Raw genomic sequence first — 17,004 nt, 5'->3', positions numbered from 1 at the left:
ACGTCGTAGTGCATCGTCTATGCATCTAAATCATATAGCAGGACGGGGATGATGAGTGACTTGTAGAGTTTGGTCTTTGTTCGTTGAGAGAGGATTTTACTTCTCCTTTGCCTACCCAATTCAAAGTAGATCCTGTTGGCAAGAGTTATTCTGCATTGGATTTCGAGGCTGATGGGAGGATGGAGCTATGGCAGAAGTTCACGTAAGTCAGGAAAGTTTTATGAACGCCATACTCTTGTGTGGGACTAGAAACGAAGGTTTATCATATGGCTCCATCAGCTCGCATCCTCCGGTTTAGACCAAGTATCCTCTGGGATACCAAAGAACATCCGTTTGTGCGATGGGTTTGTTATCCGCCTCCAGTGAAAAAGAAACAAATAGTGATAACTAAAAATTTTATTGACAAAACAATCGAAAAAACAAGTTTCCTCCGTAAAGGATCGGCCAAGGTTCTACATGACAAAGAAAGTGGAATTTTCCACCAAACGACTTATGTACTGCAGAAGGACCTTACAATAATATAAAAACATTTTAATTTCGAACTTTTGAATTTATTCATTTAACTGAATTAAAAAAAATTAAAAAAGGGTTTTTCGAGCCTAAACATATATGCTAATCGTACAAGGATTTTTAATAAAAATTATTCTTTATAACAGGGCAGTCGGAACATTTGGTTTCGTTCACGTATCCATTTATTGGTCACTGCAAAAAATCAGTTTAAGGTTATGTGGATACTTTTAAGTAAAAATATTTGCGTCTATGTTTGTGTATTTTAAAACTTACCCCACTTAGAGCCAACTATCACAGGGCAACCGGCATGCAGAGTTTTAGAATCACCTTCGAACCGATTGTTGAGATTATACCACACGACAGCGGTGCCTTTTTTCGGGAAGACCGCAGTTTTTATGTTTGGAAACACAGTCGCGCCACCTTGCTCTACATCAGTCATCTAGTTTCGCACATAAAATATGCATACATACATATAACTTCTATAATATTTAAGAAAACCAATAATTTGCTTACGTAAAAGAGTACCGTTGCCTTACGGTCACCTTGCATCGCCACAATATCAGCCGTCTAAATAGAAAACATTGAAATTGCAAATTTACTATTGTAATGTCCGCTCAAAGACTAACGCATACTAAGCGCCTTCTAAGTGCTTACCATGGAGACATTGAAGAAATCGAAATGTGTAGCATAGTGTCCACCAAGTCCATAATTCATCACTTGTAACATTTCCGAGCCTTCAAGTTCAAATCCAGTCATATCTTCAATACGTTTATTAACGCGCGTTGTAACCTCATTTGTACCATCGTAGAACCACGCAAATTTGGAGGTGCGACCGGCAACAACCTCACTCAGTTTGCGTTCTTCGCTATACACGGTAGCACGTCTCAAAACCGGTTGGGCCATACGCTGAAGCGTTGCGATTTCCTCTTCATTCATAACGTCGTGGAAAATAACCAAGTAGGGATCAAGGCTGAGGATTTCCATTTTCAAGGGCGCCAATTTAAGAAAAGCTGTGGTGGTCGTGTTGTAGACACAATAGAGTTTCGTTAGCTGATTCGAAAATGCCCCACGGCAGCCAAGTTGATAACCAGTTGGCGGGCTTTTCGTGTGCTAAAAATTAATGCACTTATTACTGCATTATTATCTTAACTCTAAATTGAACCGCCTCACCATTATTGGCTGTGGATCGTTGGTTTTAATGTACAATTCCACGGCATTTTTCCGACGCTGGAGCTCCGAATTAGGCTTTGACGATGGTAAACTCAATACCAAATTCATCATTGTCAAAGCATCCTGATAGCGACCTGAAAGTGGTGATGTGAAGATTAATATATACTCGGACCTTAGTACTCCTATTGTATAGATATATAAAGATCTTTAGACATATTCTGTTTGGTAGGTACTTTGTTTCAGAAGAGTTTCGGCATACAGCTCCATAACTTTTTCTCTGCTCAAGTCATGAAGTCTGAACAAGGCATTCTCTTCGTACGAACTGATTGCGGAATAAAGCCAAAATCCAGCGCCTATATAGTCTTTTCTACCGAAGAGCTCGAAACCTATTGCGTAGCAGTCGAGTGCCGACAATTTTGTGCTACAAAAAAAAAAAAAATAGAATTAAAATTAGAATTTTTTAAGCCTTAGAAACCCGGCAACACAAGAATGTTCTTTATTAATACTTTTAAATCGCTTCGCTCAACAATATAGTTGATAATTTGCCATTGCTTACCGAAGGCCCCCGTCTCAGGGTGGTTCATTTTCAACTGTGATGATAATATTCAGTCTTCCTAAGTTTTTGTGTTGATACTCACTCATACTTTTTGCCATTAATTATACCCTTGATGAGGTCTTCAGTTTTGAGTTCGTATGTGTCTTGTAGTCGACTAATTGCGTTTACCGCTTCGCCCCAATCGTTTTCCGTTGGCAAATGGGACCAATACCCGTGTAGAGCTTCAGTTTGTTCTTTAAGAATACAAAAAATATTTTGTTGTTAATATAATGCTTTGAATTGCGAAAATTTAGGAGAAAATTACCTTGACCAACGCTTTGTTTCATATAAATGTCCAAATAAGTCCAGTCCTTCTGCAATCGGCGTACCAAAGATAATACATTTGTAGGTATGGACACGTAGTAGCCAGTATTCTTCTGTGCCTTCTCATTCTCTGCACGAAGGTTAGTAATCAAACTTTAGGAAAAGTATAGAAATACAGGTGTTGTTTAATATAAAATAAAAATGTTCTCAAAAATGTTTCCAAAACCTAATCACTTAAGGGGTTACATGGGCCTACAAATTTCAAAATATCTATTTTTTTTATTATCTAATAAAATTCTACTACTCCTCTAGAATATTGTCTTAAATTTTCAAGTTGTTCCGAGTAATATTTTCGGAGAGACAGCGTGGAGGACTTGTACGCCCGAGGCTAGCTAGGCTAAGTGCGCCGTCTTTAAACGCGTTTTTCTCGAAACTGTGCTTTTGAAGCCGGTTGGCAAGATTTCTCGAGAACTACTCAACCGATCTTCTGAGAATTAATTTGCACACAGCACTTTTTTCCAAGAATCTGTTAATATGTCGCAATAACCGATAATGGACTGCTACGAGTATTAGATACAGCCGATTGATCTTTATAAAGAAAACTTTTTTATTTGACGAGATATCTTCACGAAATTTGGCACAGAGTATTGTCCAAGACTTTCTGAGAATATAATATTGTATTATCACCATAGCTGTTGGGCCGCTACATAATTAGATTTATAAATTGGAATCATATATCCAAGCATTCGAACGAATTTGTTAAAGTACAAACATCAAATGCCTCAATAAAATGGTTTATATGACATTATTTTGAGAAAAAGTCGGTGAGATAATTCTCTATAACACTATTTGCAGTAACACAAATCACAACAACACTTCACCTGCGAATGACGAGTAACTTTTCTTCCAGTTCTTTGGCGTAGCTTTCCAAATTTTGAATCAAATAAGCCTCCGTCTCGATCAGTTGTTCCAGACCGGCTATGGACGTCGTGAGACTGTCGACATTTGCAGCGTATTGCGATGCGCCAAAGTCGGCGACGAGAAGCAGAAGCAATAAACCGACAAAGAACATATTTCTGTTACGCAGTCACTGGCTGTAAACGCTGCGATTCACCCGATTGTTGGCAACTAAATGAAAACGACGGTTGACCAAGTCTTAGAGCAATGGTTAAATAGTACTTAGACTGTTGCACAAATTGATAATTAACCATATTTTTGCGCTTCATATCAATTTTAGATAGCTGAACTGACTTCCCTCTGATATCTATGTCTTGAATGTGCCCTTTTTCTGTTTGTTTATCACCAAAATGTTGTTCAGACAAATCAAAATAATTAAAAATGAGGAAGATCACATTAACGGTTCAGCAGAGTGCCAAGTGGGTGCCGGTATTGCATTGCGTTTTGCCAGCAAACACTATTTACTGCTATGATAGTATGGGTGTAGCACCAAAATATGTTGGCTCGTCATTTTATCATTTGAAGCGCCTCTTTCTCAATGCCGCGGCCTCAGGTGCAAGTGAAGTTATGTGTTGATAAAAGCGCGCTTATCAGCTGCGTTGTGTTGCTCTTCAATATCATTATGCTCATTTTTGTTGTTGTGACGCATTTTCAAAAAGTACGAAGTACTCCCGGCGCGTGTAAAAATGCGTATAGATTAGCCACCGATAGCATAACTTTCGAAGCAGTTCTGCATAAGAGACCTATGGCCCGATTACTTTTCTCTTCTCTATATTCATAGCGTCAGATGGGTGTATGGAATATGTGTATACATATTACTGATAAGACATAAGCAACAAATTGTTGCTTTTGATTAACCATTTCGTATCCAGATTTCGGTCTATAAGCAGATTCTTCTATCATTTTTACTTTGAAATAATGATTAAATAATGAGCTTTTGTGCAGATTTTGTACTCAATAATTACAATTGTTTTCTGTAAAGTTGAAACGTCTAAACTTCCTATCAGTAAATGTGAGGACCTAGCTTTCACAAGAGCATAGTAATACTATAAACTCTTTTTCACTTTCTCTGCAAGAGAATGGACCAACATGTATTATTTCATTAAAATTTTTAAATTTATCGAGTTGTAGAACATTATCGAGTTTGTAGTTTTGTACCGAGTACTGTAAGGTCACCGAAAAACTACTTATACATATAAGCCAACGTACAGTAGTCAATATCCAAAAAAGGCGAAATATTGTACGTACGCGACAAAGTGGCGGACGATACAAGCTATTGACAGATTCTGATGCACGTTTAACGGAACGAGAAATACAGAAAACCAGTTCGAGGACTCCAAAGATTGCAGAGATGTTAAACAAACCAGTTAGCGAATGGACTGGAAATAGAATTGGTTTGGTATAGGATAATAGGACAAAACGGCTTTATAAACCAAAAATATGAAGGCTCATTTAGTTTTCTAGTTACAAACATCACAAACATTTTAAAGTAAAGAACTGGAAATGCGGGATTTGGTCGGACGAAGTGATGATTAACCGATTTCAGTCTGATGGTATATGCCATTACTGGCACTGTCCTAAAGAATGAATCCAAAGGCATCATGTAAAGAAAACCGTAAAACACGGAGGAGGCAATTCGATGGCATGGGGTTGCTTTGCATGGTGGCATATTGATACCCTTGTAAAAATAACTGGTATAATGAAGAAAAAAGACTACCTGAGCATTTTGCAGATCAATTTGCCAGACTTCGTAGATTTAACCGCCTACCCTGAAGACGAAGTAATCTTCCAACAGCACGGAGATCCAAAACACACCACCAAAATAGTTAAGGAATGGTTATCCCAGCAGCGTTTTTAGCTAATGGAGTGGCGAGCACAATCTCCTGATCTCAATCCCTTTAAGAATTTGTGGCCGATAATGAAAAGGCAGGTAGGAAAATATCAAAAGCCTCCTGGGAACATGGACGAGCTATGACTTCGAGTACAATATGAGTGGTTACAAATCCCCGCAAATCATATTCAAAATATTGTTTAAAGCATGATAAAACGTATTAAAAGCGCCATAAAAAATAAAGAGCTATGGACCAAGTATTGAAGCCAATAGTGGAATGTGCAAAACTGAGCAAATGGGTTTTGTTTTAAGTTTCTTACTTTTTTTTTTATATTTTCCTAGGAGTTAATTTTTTAAGATATTTTTGTATAAATGAATTAAAGAATAAAATACTTTTCGGACCAGTATTTGCTCGGTTTTGTGGGCTACTGTATATAAGAGGAAATGCCTTCCACGAGTGTTAATACAATGTTAAAAGCAGACTTTGCCTAATTTAAAAGCAAGCGTTCAATGCACCTTCAAAATTTTCAAGCAACATCTCTTCATTGTCATGTCAATGGTCTGAATGGTTAATACTCGCTGGCACAAGTCTCCACACAATTACATATAATATAAAGTTGAACTCGAGTTTCACATGCACTTTTTCGAAATCATATCGCACTGACGAATGACTCAATTTTCGGCGGTTACGAAGGTTCCACAACGGCAGAGAGCACCGAATCAACAAAACAAGTAGATGAAGAAGCTTTTCCTCGCTACTCAGCTATTCAATTGAGTTTAACAAACAGTTAAACACAATTTCCAGTAATAAATTGGAATAGTTTGCATTGCAACGAGTCATAAAAGACATCAATAAATAGAGTCGAAAATAAGTAAATATTAATGAAGAACGTTTTGTTGTTTTCCTTATGCACGTTAAAATATATAGTACATTACTCTTTCGTACTCGCTGGGCCGGCAGTTGTTCAACACTTGTGTAAACAGTGACTTTCTGTGTTTCGAACTATTTTCGGCCACGAAAACCGAAATGCAGTAAGTTGGTTGAACACAATTTCAGTTACAATTTTAAATCCAACGAGGCAGAAGCTGAAGATTGGTCTCCGACAATGAAGCCCCAACAGTTCATAGTTTTAGCACTGCTTACTTTTCTTAGCCGCAATGTTAGTGGAGATTACTATACATCCGTCATAAGTTTATTCGATCTGCTGGAGTTAGAAATGAAAGCGATTACATATCTGGAAGCATATATGGAGAAAATGGAGGCAATAAGTCGGCAGGTCAATGAGTAAGTTCTTTATAAAGCAAACTCAAAAACGTGGCAATGGATCGTGTAAAGTACGTTCATTATTCTCACAGAACACTCAATGAGTTGGAGCAGGTTTCTCAAGAGGCCGAAGGGGACTTCTATGAACACTATTCTAATCCACTGAATGCGTATAAGATTATTAGGCGATTTGTGGTCGATTGGCAGAACTTAAACAAGACTGTGCTTGCGGAGCAACCCGCACAAGGTGAGTCAACGCTTTACATAACGCGAAGATCAGCAATAAGTTTTGTATGCTTTGACAACAGAATATATTGCAAATCTCACCGCACTGGAAAAGAGGGACGGTTATAAGCTCCCCACCGATGAAGATTTGTTGGGCGCCAGCAAAGGGTTGGCGCGTTTACAGCGCACCTACCAGCAAGAAACCGTTGATGTGGCTGCTGGCAATCTAATGGAAATGAATTTGTCTTCTAATTTTACGGCGAGCGAGTGCTTTTGGTTAGGCCGCAATTTGTATTCAGCAGGAGAGCTAAAGTACGCTGCCGAGTGGCTTATACAAGCGCGCATACGCTTGGCCGAGGAAACGCAGGAGTCTTATGAACCGCAGGAGTTTATAGATCAAATCAGCGACGTGCAGATACTGGAGCAGCTATCGATTACCATGTTTTACAGAGGTGAATTGTTGTGCAACAATGAAAAATTTATTTTAGTAGAAAGCTGGCGCTTTGTCTTTGAATATGAATATTTGCAGGTAAAAGCAAGCTGGCTTTGCTTTTCAATGAAGAGCTCTTTACCAAAGATCCGAACAATGTGCATGGTTTGCGCAATAGGTTGATCTACTCTAATAAAGCGCTTGAGGAGCGATATGCCATTTCAAATGAAGACGAGTCTAAAAAATATCTGCGGGTATATATGTATATGTGACCTGGTCTACGGAGAGGGGGCTTAGGTGTCAAAAAATCAAGTTTCACTTTTTAGTTGATTCGGATGGAAGATGAGATGCTTTTTTTTTTAACAGCAGTTTCCCAGAAAACTAGTTTTCGCACGTTAGCTCCCTTTTCGTAGACCAGGTCACGTATATAATTTTTCATTTGAATTTGTATTTTTGCTCGCAATTAACTCTCACTCACAGCGCACCGAACTCGACGTACTCTTCGACAAGACATGCAATGGTGAGCTGCAACAAACACCGCGCGAAAAACGTCGTCTACGCTGCCGTTATGTGCACAACAATGTGCCCTTCCGTTTTATAGCGCCCTTCAAGAAGGAAGAGCTGAACCTCGATCCATCAATTGCTTACTACCATGAAAGCATATTTGAGAAAGAAATCAAGCAAATATTAAATGCAACCGAAGACTATGTGGAGCGGTCGATGGTCGGCGATCTAGAAAACGCAACTTACTCGGAAGTGCGTACAAGTCAAAATGCTTGGCTCGATTTTAAAGAACACCCATTTTTGAATAACATCGCGCAACGCTTAAAGGATGCAACGGGTCTGTCTTTGGAATCCGGCGAGCATTTACAAGTAGCCAATTATGGCATAGGAGGCCATTACGGCGCTCACTATGACTTCTCGGAGGTGATTATTACACTATTTATTATCATGCATATCCTTTCATGCTGAACAATTGTATTGTTAGATGTTAGAAAAAGATGAGTACAATGGTCAAGGCAATCGCATAGCAACCGCATTATTTTATGTAAGTTTTAACTTTCGAAAATTATTATATTAAATATGTATGACTGTACTCTTCTTTCTGTCCTTATACTATATAGATCAACGAGGTGGAACTAGGTGGTGCTACCGCCTTCCCCTTTTTGCGCTTGATTGCACCCCCCATTAGGGGCAGCATGATCGTTTGGTACAATTTACACAAATCGCTGGAACTGGATTATCGCACGAAACATGGCGGTTGTCCGGTGTTGGTGGGCTCAAAGTGGAGTAAGTACTAATAATTTACTTTTTCTTTGGTGCAGAAAGGAACGTAATAATTTTAAGTTACCATAGTGCAGGGATTTAAGTTCTATAAGTTCAGAAAAAAGGAGAGTGGATATAAGAATTTGTTCGATTTGGTAGTTTAAAAGTGTTTTGGAGCTTGCAAAGTACTAAAATGCGATGTGAGTTAGAAAAAGAGAACATCATACAATCTTTTTTACATTGAATTCATTTCGGTTTTGTCGTCACATTGGTTCCTTGTACCATACAATTAACTTCAGTGTATTCAAAACTATCTGAAATAATTTTATGGTTCCTTCGCAATAAATATGTCTAACCAAAGTGGCTGGAACGTGGTGCATGAAAACTTTTTCAGCACTCCAATTCACAAGAAATGTCGAAAAAATTCAAAATTTGCTTCTCTTATTTCGCCAGTCTGCAACGAGTGGTTCCACGCAACTGGACAGGAATTCCTCCGGCCTTGCGGCAAAAAGAAGGATGGTCATAAATCATCACAATGGAAGTATGTGTACAGAAACGAAGAGCAGAGCATTGCATAATTTAAGTGATTTCTTTCAAATACAATAAAAATTTTTTAACGAAAAATGGTGTGTACATTTGTGTGTGTTTTTTGTAAAATTTAGGAAAAATAATTTTAGAAGTTGTTTGTCTTTAATTTTTTTTTTTATTTTAACATACCGTCGCCTAAACTGCAAAATAACGTAACATCACTTTTCATAACACTTTTTAGGCGAAGGATAACAATATAAGAGAAAACACTCATATTGAAACACAATTTGAGTTTTGGTTATAAAATGATTATATATTGCTTACATATTGGTTATATCTGACAGCGGAAGTTTCATACTTGTATACATGTAATATGATGTAATGCATCGTAAGCAATAAAAAACTCAATTTCGATCTTTTTGATGATACGTTCGTTTGCATTTAGGTGACAATACACTTCTACCAACAAACATTGAATGTATCCCATTATGGTATACACAGGTAGGTATACAAGCATAAATGCAGGTTTTCTATAAAATATTTACACAGTTAAATTGTTTACATACATAAGTATACAGATGTGTACATAATATATGTATGCTCTTTTTCGGGCTTATTGCCTTTATGAACTCAATGCATTTGACAGCTGTTTTCAATAGCTGGCATCCAACCACAAGTCACCTAAAGAGATTCCGATTTTTTGTTATATAATAAAAGCAAGCGCATCGCAATATTCCCGAATTTTGTATGTGTGAGTATGATGTGGCAGCTGCAGCGTACATTTAAAGTATTTGAAATGATTAAACAACACCGAAAAAACAATTAAAAACTTAGAATTATCTACTCTTAGTCACGTAGACAAAAATTAAAAGAGCAGAACAACAATCGATTATTTTTTTTTTTTCTTTTGTTACTGACACCGGCACAACACAGGTGAAAAGTAATATGCTTGTCTACGAGCATGTCGAAATGTACACGCAGCTCTACAGCACACTATACGACAAATGAAAATTTTCAGTCGGAAGTACTATATTTCCAGTAAGTGAGGTAATGACCAAGTAATAAATAAGCATTAATAATGAAAATACTTCAAAGGTAAGTCTAAAATATTTTTAAATTTTAAATTTAAAAAAATAGCACACAAACATTTGCAACTCAAATTAACCCAATTCAAAGTAACCCCTTAATTTACACTTAGAAAGCCAAAAAGAGCCAATTTTCCAGAATTTTTTTCTGACAAACTTTTAAATTTATTGATATAAAAATTTGTACACATCTGTCCGTATCTTTTAACGGTATTTTAAGACTTAGTATTTATAAATAAAATTATTTGGAAAGGAACTACAGCTGATCTCCGGTAGACGTTTTGCGATGAATACGATGGCTTTGAACTGGAACATCTGAAATTAAAAAACCAAACAGAATTTGTTTAAGTAGTGTTAAATCTAGTAAATCGAAGCAAGGAAATAAGCAAAATATTTTTTTTTTTTTGCAAAATGGCGCTTTCTAAAAAATAAATCCATTTTTAACCAAAACTTCGGCCTTAAATTGTGAAAAAAAATAAAAATCGGTAGGAAAAGATCTGATTAATTACTAACAAATATATTTAATAAGCTCGTGCTGAAATTTGAGACTAATCGATTAGCCGTTTTCGAATAATATTGATAACCTGCTTTAAAAACACCATTTTGAGAAAAACTTTTTTAATATTTAAAATACACTTCCAAGCACTCTGAACAGCTTTTCAAAATTTTTGTGTGACTTCGGAAATATTCACCGGAATGTTATGAGCTTTTTTCTGCGTATTTTTAAATATAGTATGTACCTTAGGAGAATATAAATATAAGTAATTATAAAAAAATAATAATGAAATTTCTAACTGTACGCAACCCCTTACGCATTGCTACTGATGAATTTGTAATGAGCTGATACCATCACGCACCAGAAAGATGTCACATTCGCATTTCGGTAGTCCCCAAATTAATATATTTTATGGTAATTGTTTGACATATAACATGCTCGTGCCAAGCACCGAACATATGCAGTAGTGCAAAATTCTGCTCCCGCAGTAATTATAAACTTTTCTTTGTAGCTTATTGTATGCCGATCCAAATTTGTTATCGTTAAGTTGCTTTTTTTCACTTTGGGAATCTCTCCACCAATAATAGTTTTTAATTTTTCTATCTATTAACGAATGGTGGCAATACTTCTCAGTTAGTATTTTATCCAAAGAATTCAATCGAATTAAAAAAAAAAATTTAAATCCGACAACAATCGCTTATTAAGATTTGTATGCCGTTTGTAGCAGAAAAGTTGGGTAAAACATGCGAAAGTGTAAGAACAACACATGAGTAAGAATATACATACGTGCTTTGTCACGGCTTCGTTTTATTATTAATTTTGGGCTGACCTGAAATGAACCGTGTTTAAAGAAGATACAAAAAATCCACAATTTATTGCCTTCCGAAAGCTTCTAAAATCGCAACGGATCTTAGTTAAACTAGCATTCTTAAGCATTTACAGCTCAGTTTGTGAGAAGCTTTCAAAGCACCATCATCTGTAAAGTGTGTACGAGGAGAGCCAAGTAAACCACGTCTTGTTTTTAAACAAAATTGGCCAGCACATTTGTTTATGTAACCTTTGGCTAACCAGCTAGAGTAACATAGTGACTATTGAAAATACCATACCAACTGACCTTGGGCCGCCTTTACAACATTGTTACAACCCTGAAAAGCCGGCAGCTTGCAGCGATGTCACTGACCTTTAGTAAACGCACAAACATACCAACACATAAGTCACTTCGACTCAAAATAACAGCAGTTAGTCCAACCTCTTTGTTTGCCTTGTTGCTGTTTATGCTAATAACTTTATTGATCTTCGCTTTTGGTTCAGCCGAGGCGCAAACCGCTACAACTACGCTGGACGATCAATATCTAGTGGTTGAGTATTTGAATACACAAGCGGTGTTAACGGACACACTTCGGCGGTATATTGAAGCGCTGCAGCAGAAAATCCGTGTTATAAAGAGGTGAGTGGGGGAACCGATCATTGAAAGCGATAAAACTGGCAAATTATTGAGAGTTCTATAAGCCCTTTTACTAACTGGTTTCTACTATTAGGTTGTCAAGTATGTCCCTTCCGCCCTTTTGTCTTTTAAAATTCGCGGCTGTGTATAAAGCGCAACAGAGCTCGTATCTGGCAATACTTCGATATCTTCTATAAGTCTTGAAATAACCTACAAAACGACATGGAGTTTCCTAACGCCGAAATTCGCGCATTTTAAAGTTTTCCTTCCTTAAAGGAAAATCCGCTTTAGAAACGTTCCCTGAGATTAATGGTGTTTTGGTGGATGGTACTCTATCACTTCGAACTGAAGAGGAATGGTTTCAACGATTCAGAGCGGCTGAAAAGGATACCATGGATAGGCCGGCATGTGGCACTGCGTGGCATCGCCCAGCAGGTGGGAGTTAGTCACCAAACCATTTTAAACCATCCGCAGAAGGATGAATACACGAAAAGGCTTGATGTTTCCGTGCCGCATGATTTGACGCAAAAAACCCTTCTGGACCGAATCAACGATGGCGATATGCTGCTGAAACGGAACGAACTCGACCCATTTTAGAAGCGGATGGTGACTGGCAACGAAAAGAGATCACATACGACAATATCAAGCGAAAACGGTCTTGGTCAAAAGCCGTCCATGGGATTGACGGCTGGGAAGGTTTTTCTGTATGTTTGGTGCGATTGGAAGGAAAGTATCCACTATGAGCTTCTCTCTTATGGCCAGACGCTTAATTCTACCATCTACTGCGAACAACTGGTCCGCTTGAAGCAGGCGATCAACCAGGAGCGTCCAGAATTGACCAACAGGAAGGGTGTAGTGTTCCACCAGGACAACGCCAAACCACACACTTCGATGATGACTCATCAGAAGTTACAGATGACTCATCAGAAGCTACAGATGGGATTACCACATGGTAATGGCGAACGCCCTTGATGGTGTAAAGTTGAACTCAAAAGAGGCTTATGAAAAGTGGTTGTCCGAGTTCTTCCCAAATAAGGAGGAGGCTCCTACGAGGAGGGTATTATGAAGTTGCCGTCTAGATGGAAACTGATTTTCGGACGAAACAGCGCATATTTGAACAAAATTCGATCACTGTAACACTTTTTATAAAGTATTTAATAAAGAGCAAAGAAGCGGAAGGCAGATATTTGTCAACCTAATAATACGATGATCATGTTTTATGGAGTATTCTTCGGACAACTAGTGTCGAGTGCGATAAATTGTCGCCAATTGGAAATTTGAAGTTTGAAACAATTAATAGGATAAAAAACATTCAAAAAATGTTTGAAGTTGATCTCAATTCTATATTTTAGATAAAATTACCCTTAATTTCCATGCCCAAAGACTTTACTCACTTTTTCTCGCTCCCACACGTATTCTCATATTTTATATTTCTGCTTAGCAAAACAAATGAAATCAAAGCCATCAACAACGTGGCCGCCGCTGACATGCACAAATATGTGAGTAATCCCCTGAATTCGTTGACCATTCTGAAGCGCTTCACATCCGACTGGCAGATGCTGCGGCAATATGCTCACAATATTGACAGCACAACAGGTGAGTCCTTCCACTTGCATTGTCCGTTTGGCATTCCGACATGTCGACAATTCGAACGAACTTCGATTGTCAATCAATGTTAATGCAGAACGGAGATTCCTCTGTCATTGTCACCGTCAACGCAATTTCTGCGAGCATCTCTCGCAGTATATCCAACTCACACATACACAAATACACACAGCTATTGCAAATATTCTAAAAATGTTGTTGTTTTCCTACGTTTAATGCCAACAGAAATCGTTAAAAATCTGACAATTACCAGGAAGTCGTTGAAATTCCCGACCGAAAGTGATTTCGATGAGGCAGCCCTTAACCTGCTGCGCATTCAGGGCGTCTACCAGCTGGAGCCAGAGCGTTTGGCTGTGGGTGAGGTGAATGGCATAAAGTTGGGGTAAGTCGTCGCCTATAAGTCGTGGGTGCGTGTAACAGCAACACCAATAAAAAGGCATCTTAAAGCAATTCGCTTTCGGCATTTCTTTGAATATGATTGCTGTTATTAGTAGACAAGTATTTGTAGCACATTTCTTCTGCCCTGCAGTCCAGCCATGTCCTGGAGCGATTGTCTGGAAATCGGTCGTAAATCAGTGAAAAATGGCGACTTTGTGATTGCAAAATTTTGGATGGAAGTGGCGCTGGGGAAGTTGCCTGCTACAGCTGGCGCGTCAATGGCGGCGGCAAATGCCACAGAAGGCATGTCCTCAAGCGAGCGGCGCAGTGTGGAGGCGGAGAATGCGCGCTTGCAGATTATGGAAGCGCTGGCTATAATCGAGTCCAATATGGGTGAGTAGGTGCTTGTGAAAGTGTGTGAAGCATTAGATTGACGTCTCAGTGATTTTTAACGCTTTTCGGATCTACAGTATATAAATTTAATCCTGATTTGATGAGTCAGATTTTACGATTCTACTAAAAAGTATGCAAATAAGTGTTTAATGTTTCTTTCTCTCAATTTAGGTAACCTGGATAGCGCACTCGACATCATCAACACACTACTAAAGAAACATCCCAAAAATAAGAACCTGCTTAAAACCAAGACACGAGTGGAAAGAAAATTCAGAAAACCAACGAAAAAATCTAAAAAAGCTTCAAAGCAGAGCAAAGTAAATAAAGTAGTAAGTGCATAGGCGATCGAATTTACTGAAGTTCGGGATAATTCCAAGAAACTTTTCGAATTCAGGTTTCAGGAGAAACTCAGCTGAAACCCATTGATAGATTTCTGGTCTAACAGATAGATCCAAATCAATATCCACTTTGCTTCGATGCCAATTAAGGGGTTACATTGGTTTCCTTTCTTCAACAAATTTGGGCCCGCGTTTGCAGGATAAATCCTTACAGGATCATCCAAAGTGAAAAAATACTTGTTTTAGTTAAAATCTTAACTTACAACTTGGACAGCGGAAAAAAACTGAAAATGGATTGTTGGCAGACATTTTTACAAAAAATTTAACATTTCACTTAAAATTTCGCCAAATTTTTTTGTTTTTTCAAATAGTTGTTCAAGTCTTGAATTATATCTTAAAGAACTGTGTAAAATTTCATGAAGATCAGTTAAGTAGTTCTTGATAAATTTTGCCAACCGACTTCAAGAACACAGTCTCGAGAAAAACGCGTTTAAAAACGGGGCACTTCGCTAAGCTAGCTTCGAGCGCAAAAGTCTCAAGGCTGTATATGCGAAACAATTATTCGGATCAACTTGAAAATTTAGGGCACTAATTTAGAGATGTTGTAGAATTTAAAAAGGCAGTAAAAGAAACCGATTTTTTGAAATCCGCAAGCCCATGTAACCTCTTAAAGAAACTCCTTAACCGTACTTTTTCACGAAATCAATGCCACCTTAACATTTATTCACATTTAGATTCAGCAAACGACTTCAACTCAAAACAAAACTTAAGCGTTTTCTTCCACTTGAAAGTACTAATAGCGCTTCTATTACCACTTTCCATTCAATACTCCAAATAAATCTCTCGCCAAAGAAAAATACATAAAATTTGAACATATTTTCCTTTCTCCATTGAAGCAAAGTGACAAATCTGTTGAAGAATTGCTGATTGAAGAGATTTGTCGTGCGGCAACAAACATCGACGCCGCCAGCAGCAGCGGCGCATTTAGCAGCAGCGCAGCAGATTGTCGCCTGATTTACGGTAATCTGCCTGAGCTGCTGCTGCAACCACTCCAAGTGGAGCTCTTAAGCCTCGATCCATACATCGCCATATATCACAACGTGTTGAGCGCTCAGGAAATCAGCGACTTGCAACAGATTATCGCCGATGCGGATGACGGCGATGAGGCAGCTGTAGCAAAGCTACTAAAGCGCAAGAGCACCACCGAGCGCTTGCAACGGGCTACAGGGCATGCAGGGCGCAAGTGGGGCGCTTGGCAAATGGAGCGTTGGACGTTCGAAGATGACGTACACACAGAGACGCTGCTGCCAGCGACAACAGAAATCATGGCGAATGTTCTGCTCAATGTGAGTGAGATATGAATGGGCAGGAATCAAATGTGGCTAAATCAATTATGCTCTACATTTCTCATTTGCAGCTGCAAACAGCCAAGTTGGGGGGCGCTATTGTCTTCCCGCAGTTGGAATTGGGCATCACGCTGCCGACGAATGCCTTGCTTTATTGGACGCAGCTGAATGAGTACCATCAATACGATTATCGCAGCAAGCAGCATGTCTGTCCGGTGATTGTCGGCACACAACTCGGTAAGTGAATTCCAAATACCGCAGCACTTGAACTTTTATGTGCTATTGTGTTTGTCTGTTTGCATTGTAGCGGCGTATACCAGCATCCAAGCCTGAGGCAAACGTCCGTATACGCTTTCAATCGTTTGTGCCCCGCAGCAAATTAGAATAGTGCCGCACTGCTCCCGTTCTAGTTCGATTTGCTTATCAGACTGCTATCGATGGAAGCAAGGCCAGGGCAAGACCGAAAAGATACTCATATGATTCGAATTATTTATTATTCTGAATATTCATATTTAAAATAACTGTACATCTGTATAAAGACAGACTTTGTAGAAAGAGACTTTCATGATAAGTAGTAGCCATTTTGATTAATTATATATATTATAAAATAATTCGTTATTAAAAATTTCGAAATTATATAATTAATTTTCTAATATTCCGACACAACAAGCGCCTGTGGATTAAATATATTCACTGAGTCCCTTCGTTAAAAGTTCTGAACCACTGCAAATTGGAAATCTCCAAAACCATAACCTATAAACTTGCACTGGAATGGTTGGTGCATTCTTACAGAGTGTACATGTGACCGCCAACAAAATTGTGAGAGTTCTGAGAGAAATTTTTACCAGTGTTATTTTTTTTTTTTTTTCAAGGTGAATG

The 17,004-nt window shown here is 38.3% G+C and overlaps 3 protein-coding genes across 3 annotated transcripts; 2 read left to right on the top strand and 1 right to left on the bottom strand.

Moving 5' to 3' along the window:
- Positions 1-623: 623 nt before the first annotated feature.
- LOC108972420 (prolyl 4-hydroxylase subunit alpha-2-like) lies at positions 624-3,650 on the bottom strand. Its single transcript, XM_018938982.1, has 9 exons — positions 3,421-3,650; positions 2,541-2,692; positions 2,319-2,469; positions 1,914-2,101; positions 1,681-1,814; positions 1,165-1,620; positions 1,024-1,077; positions 784-949; positions 624-702 (listed from the first exon to the last, which is right to left on the bottom strand). The coding sequence occupies exons 1-9, from the start codon at positions 3,609-3,611 to the stop codon at positions 641-643; spliced, it is 1,554 nt and encodes a 517-aa protein (XP_018794527.1). The 5' UTR covers positions 3,612-3,650; the 3' UTR covers positions 624-640.
- Positions 3,651-6,368: 2,718 nt separating this feature from the next.
- On the top strand, positions 6,369-9,130 carry LOC108972298 (prolyl 4-hydroxylase subunit alpha-2-like). The gene is made up of 8 exons (XM_018938845.1): positions 6,369-6,612; positions 6,684-6,838; positions 6,900-7,268; positions 7,346-7,500; positions 7,727-8,173; positions 8,235-8,294; positions 8,371-8,536; positions 8,966-9,130. The coding sequence occupies exons 1-8, from the start codon at positions 6,434-6,436 to the stop codon at positions 9,088-9,090; spliced, it is 1,656 nt and encodes a 551-aa protein (XP_018794390.1). The 5' UTR covers positions 6,369-6,433; the 3' UTR covers positions 9,091-9,130.
- Positions 9,131-11,583: 2,453 nt separating this feature from the next.
- LOC108972398 (prolyl 4-hydroxylase subunit alpha-2) lies at positions 11,584-16,697 on the top strand. Its single transcript, XM_018938959.1, has 8 exons — positions 11,584-12,068; positions 13,507-13,661; positions 13,896-14,052; positions 14,200-14,441; positions 14,613-14,770; positions 15,676-16,125; positions 16,197-16,362; positions 16,433-16,697. Exons 1-8 carry the CDS (start codon positions 11,791-11,793, stop codon positions 16,456-16,458), a joined length of 1,632 nt encoding a protein of 543 aa, XP_018794504.1. The 5' UTR covers positions 11,584-11,790; the 3' UTR covers positions 16,459-16,697.
- The last annotated feature ends 307 nt before the right edge of the window (positions 16,698-17,004 follow it).

Source organism: Bactrocera latifrons, unplaced genomic scaffold (genome assembly GCF_001853355.1).
Source record: "Bactrocera latifrons isolate USDA-ARS-PBARC rearing strain unplaced genomic scaffold, ASM185335v1 scaffold_11, whole genome shotgun sequence".
NCBI lineage: Eukaryota > Metazoa > Arthropoda > Insecta > Diptera > Tephritidae > Bactrocera > Bactrocera latifrons.
This window is presented reverse-complemented; position numbering and strand designations above follow the sequence as displayed.

Bases quoted from the DNA above. Each gene is read 5' to 3' on its own strand.
- LOC108972420 (XM_018938982.1), bottom strand. From the start codon at position 3,611: ATGTTCTTTGTCGGTTTATTGCTTCTGCTTCTCGTCGCCGACTTTGGC. The intron at 2,470-2,540 runs GTAATTTTCTCC...GTATTCTTAAAG, and splicing joins GAAACAAAGCGTTGGTCAAG to AACAAACTGAAGCTCTACAC. The intron at 950-1,023 runs GTAAGCAAATTA...GTGCGAAACTAG, and splicing joins AGGCAACGGTACTCTTTTAC to ATGACTGATGTAGAGCAAGG.
- LOC108972298 (XM_018938845.1), top strand. From the start codon at position 6,434: ATGAAGCCCCAACAGTTCATAGTTTTAGCACTGCTTACTTTTCTTAGC. The intron at 8,295-8,370 runs GTAAGTTTTAAC...TATACTATATAG, and splicing joins TAGCAACCGCATTATTTTAT to ATCAACGAGGTGGAACTAGG. The intron at 8,537-8,965 runs GTAAGTACTAAT...TTATTTCGCCAG, and splicing joins GTTGGTGGGCTCAAAGTGGA to TCTGCAACGAGTGGTTCCAC.
- LOC108972398 (XM_018938959.1), top strand. From the start codon at position 11,791: ATGTCACTGACCTTTAGTAAACGCACAAACATACCAACACATAAGTCA. The intron at 13,662-13,895 runs GTGAGTCCTTCC...TAATGCCAACAG, and splicing joins CAATATTGACAGCACAACAG to AAATCGTTAAAAATCTGACA. The intron at 16,126-16,196 runs GTGAGTGAGATA...TCTCATTTGCAG, and splicing joins TGGCGAATGTTCTGCTCAAT to CTGCAAACAGCCAAGTTGGG.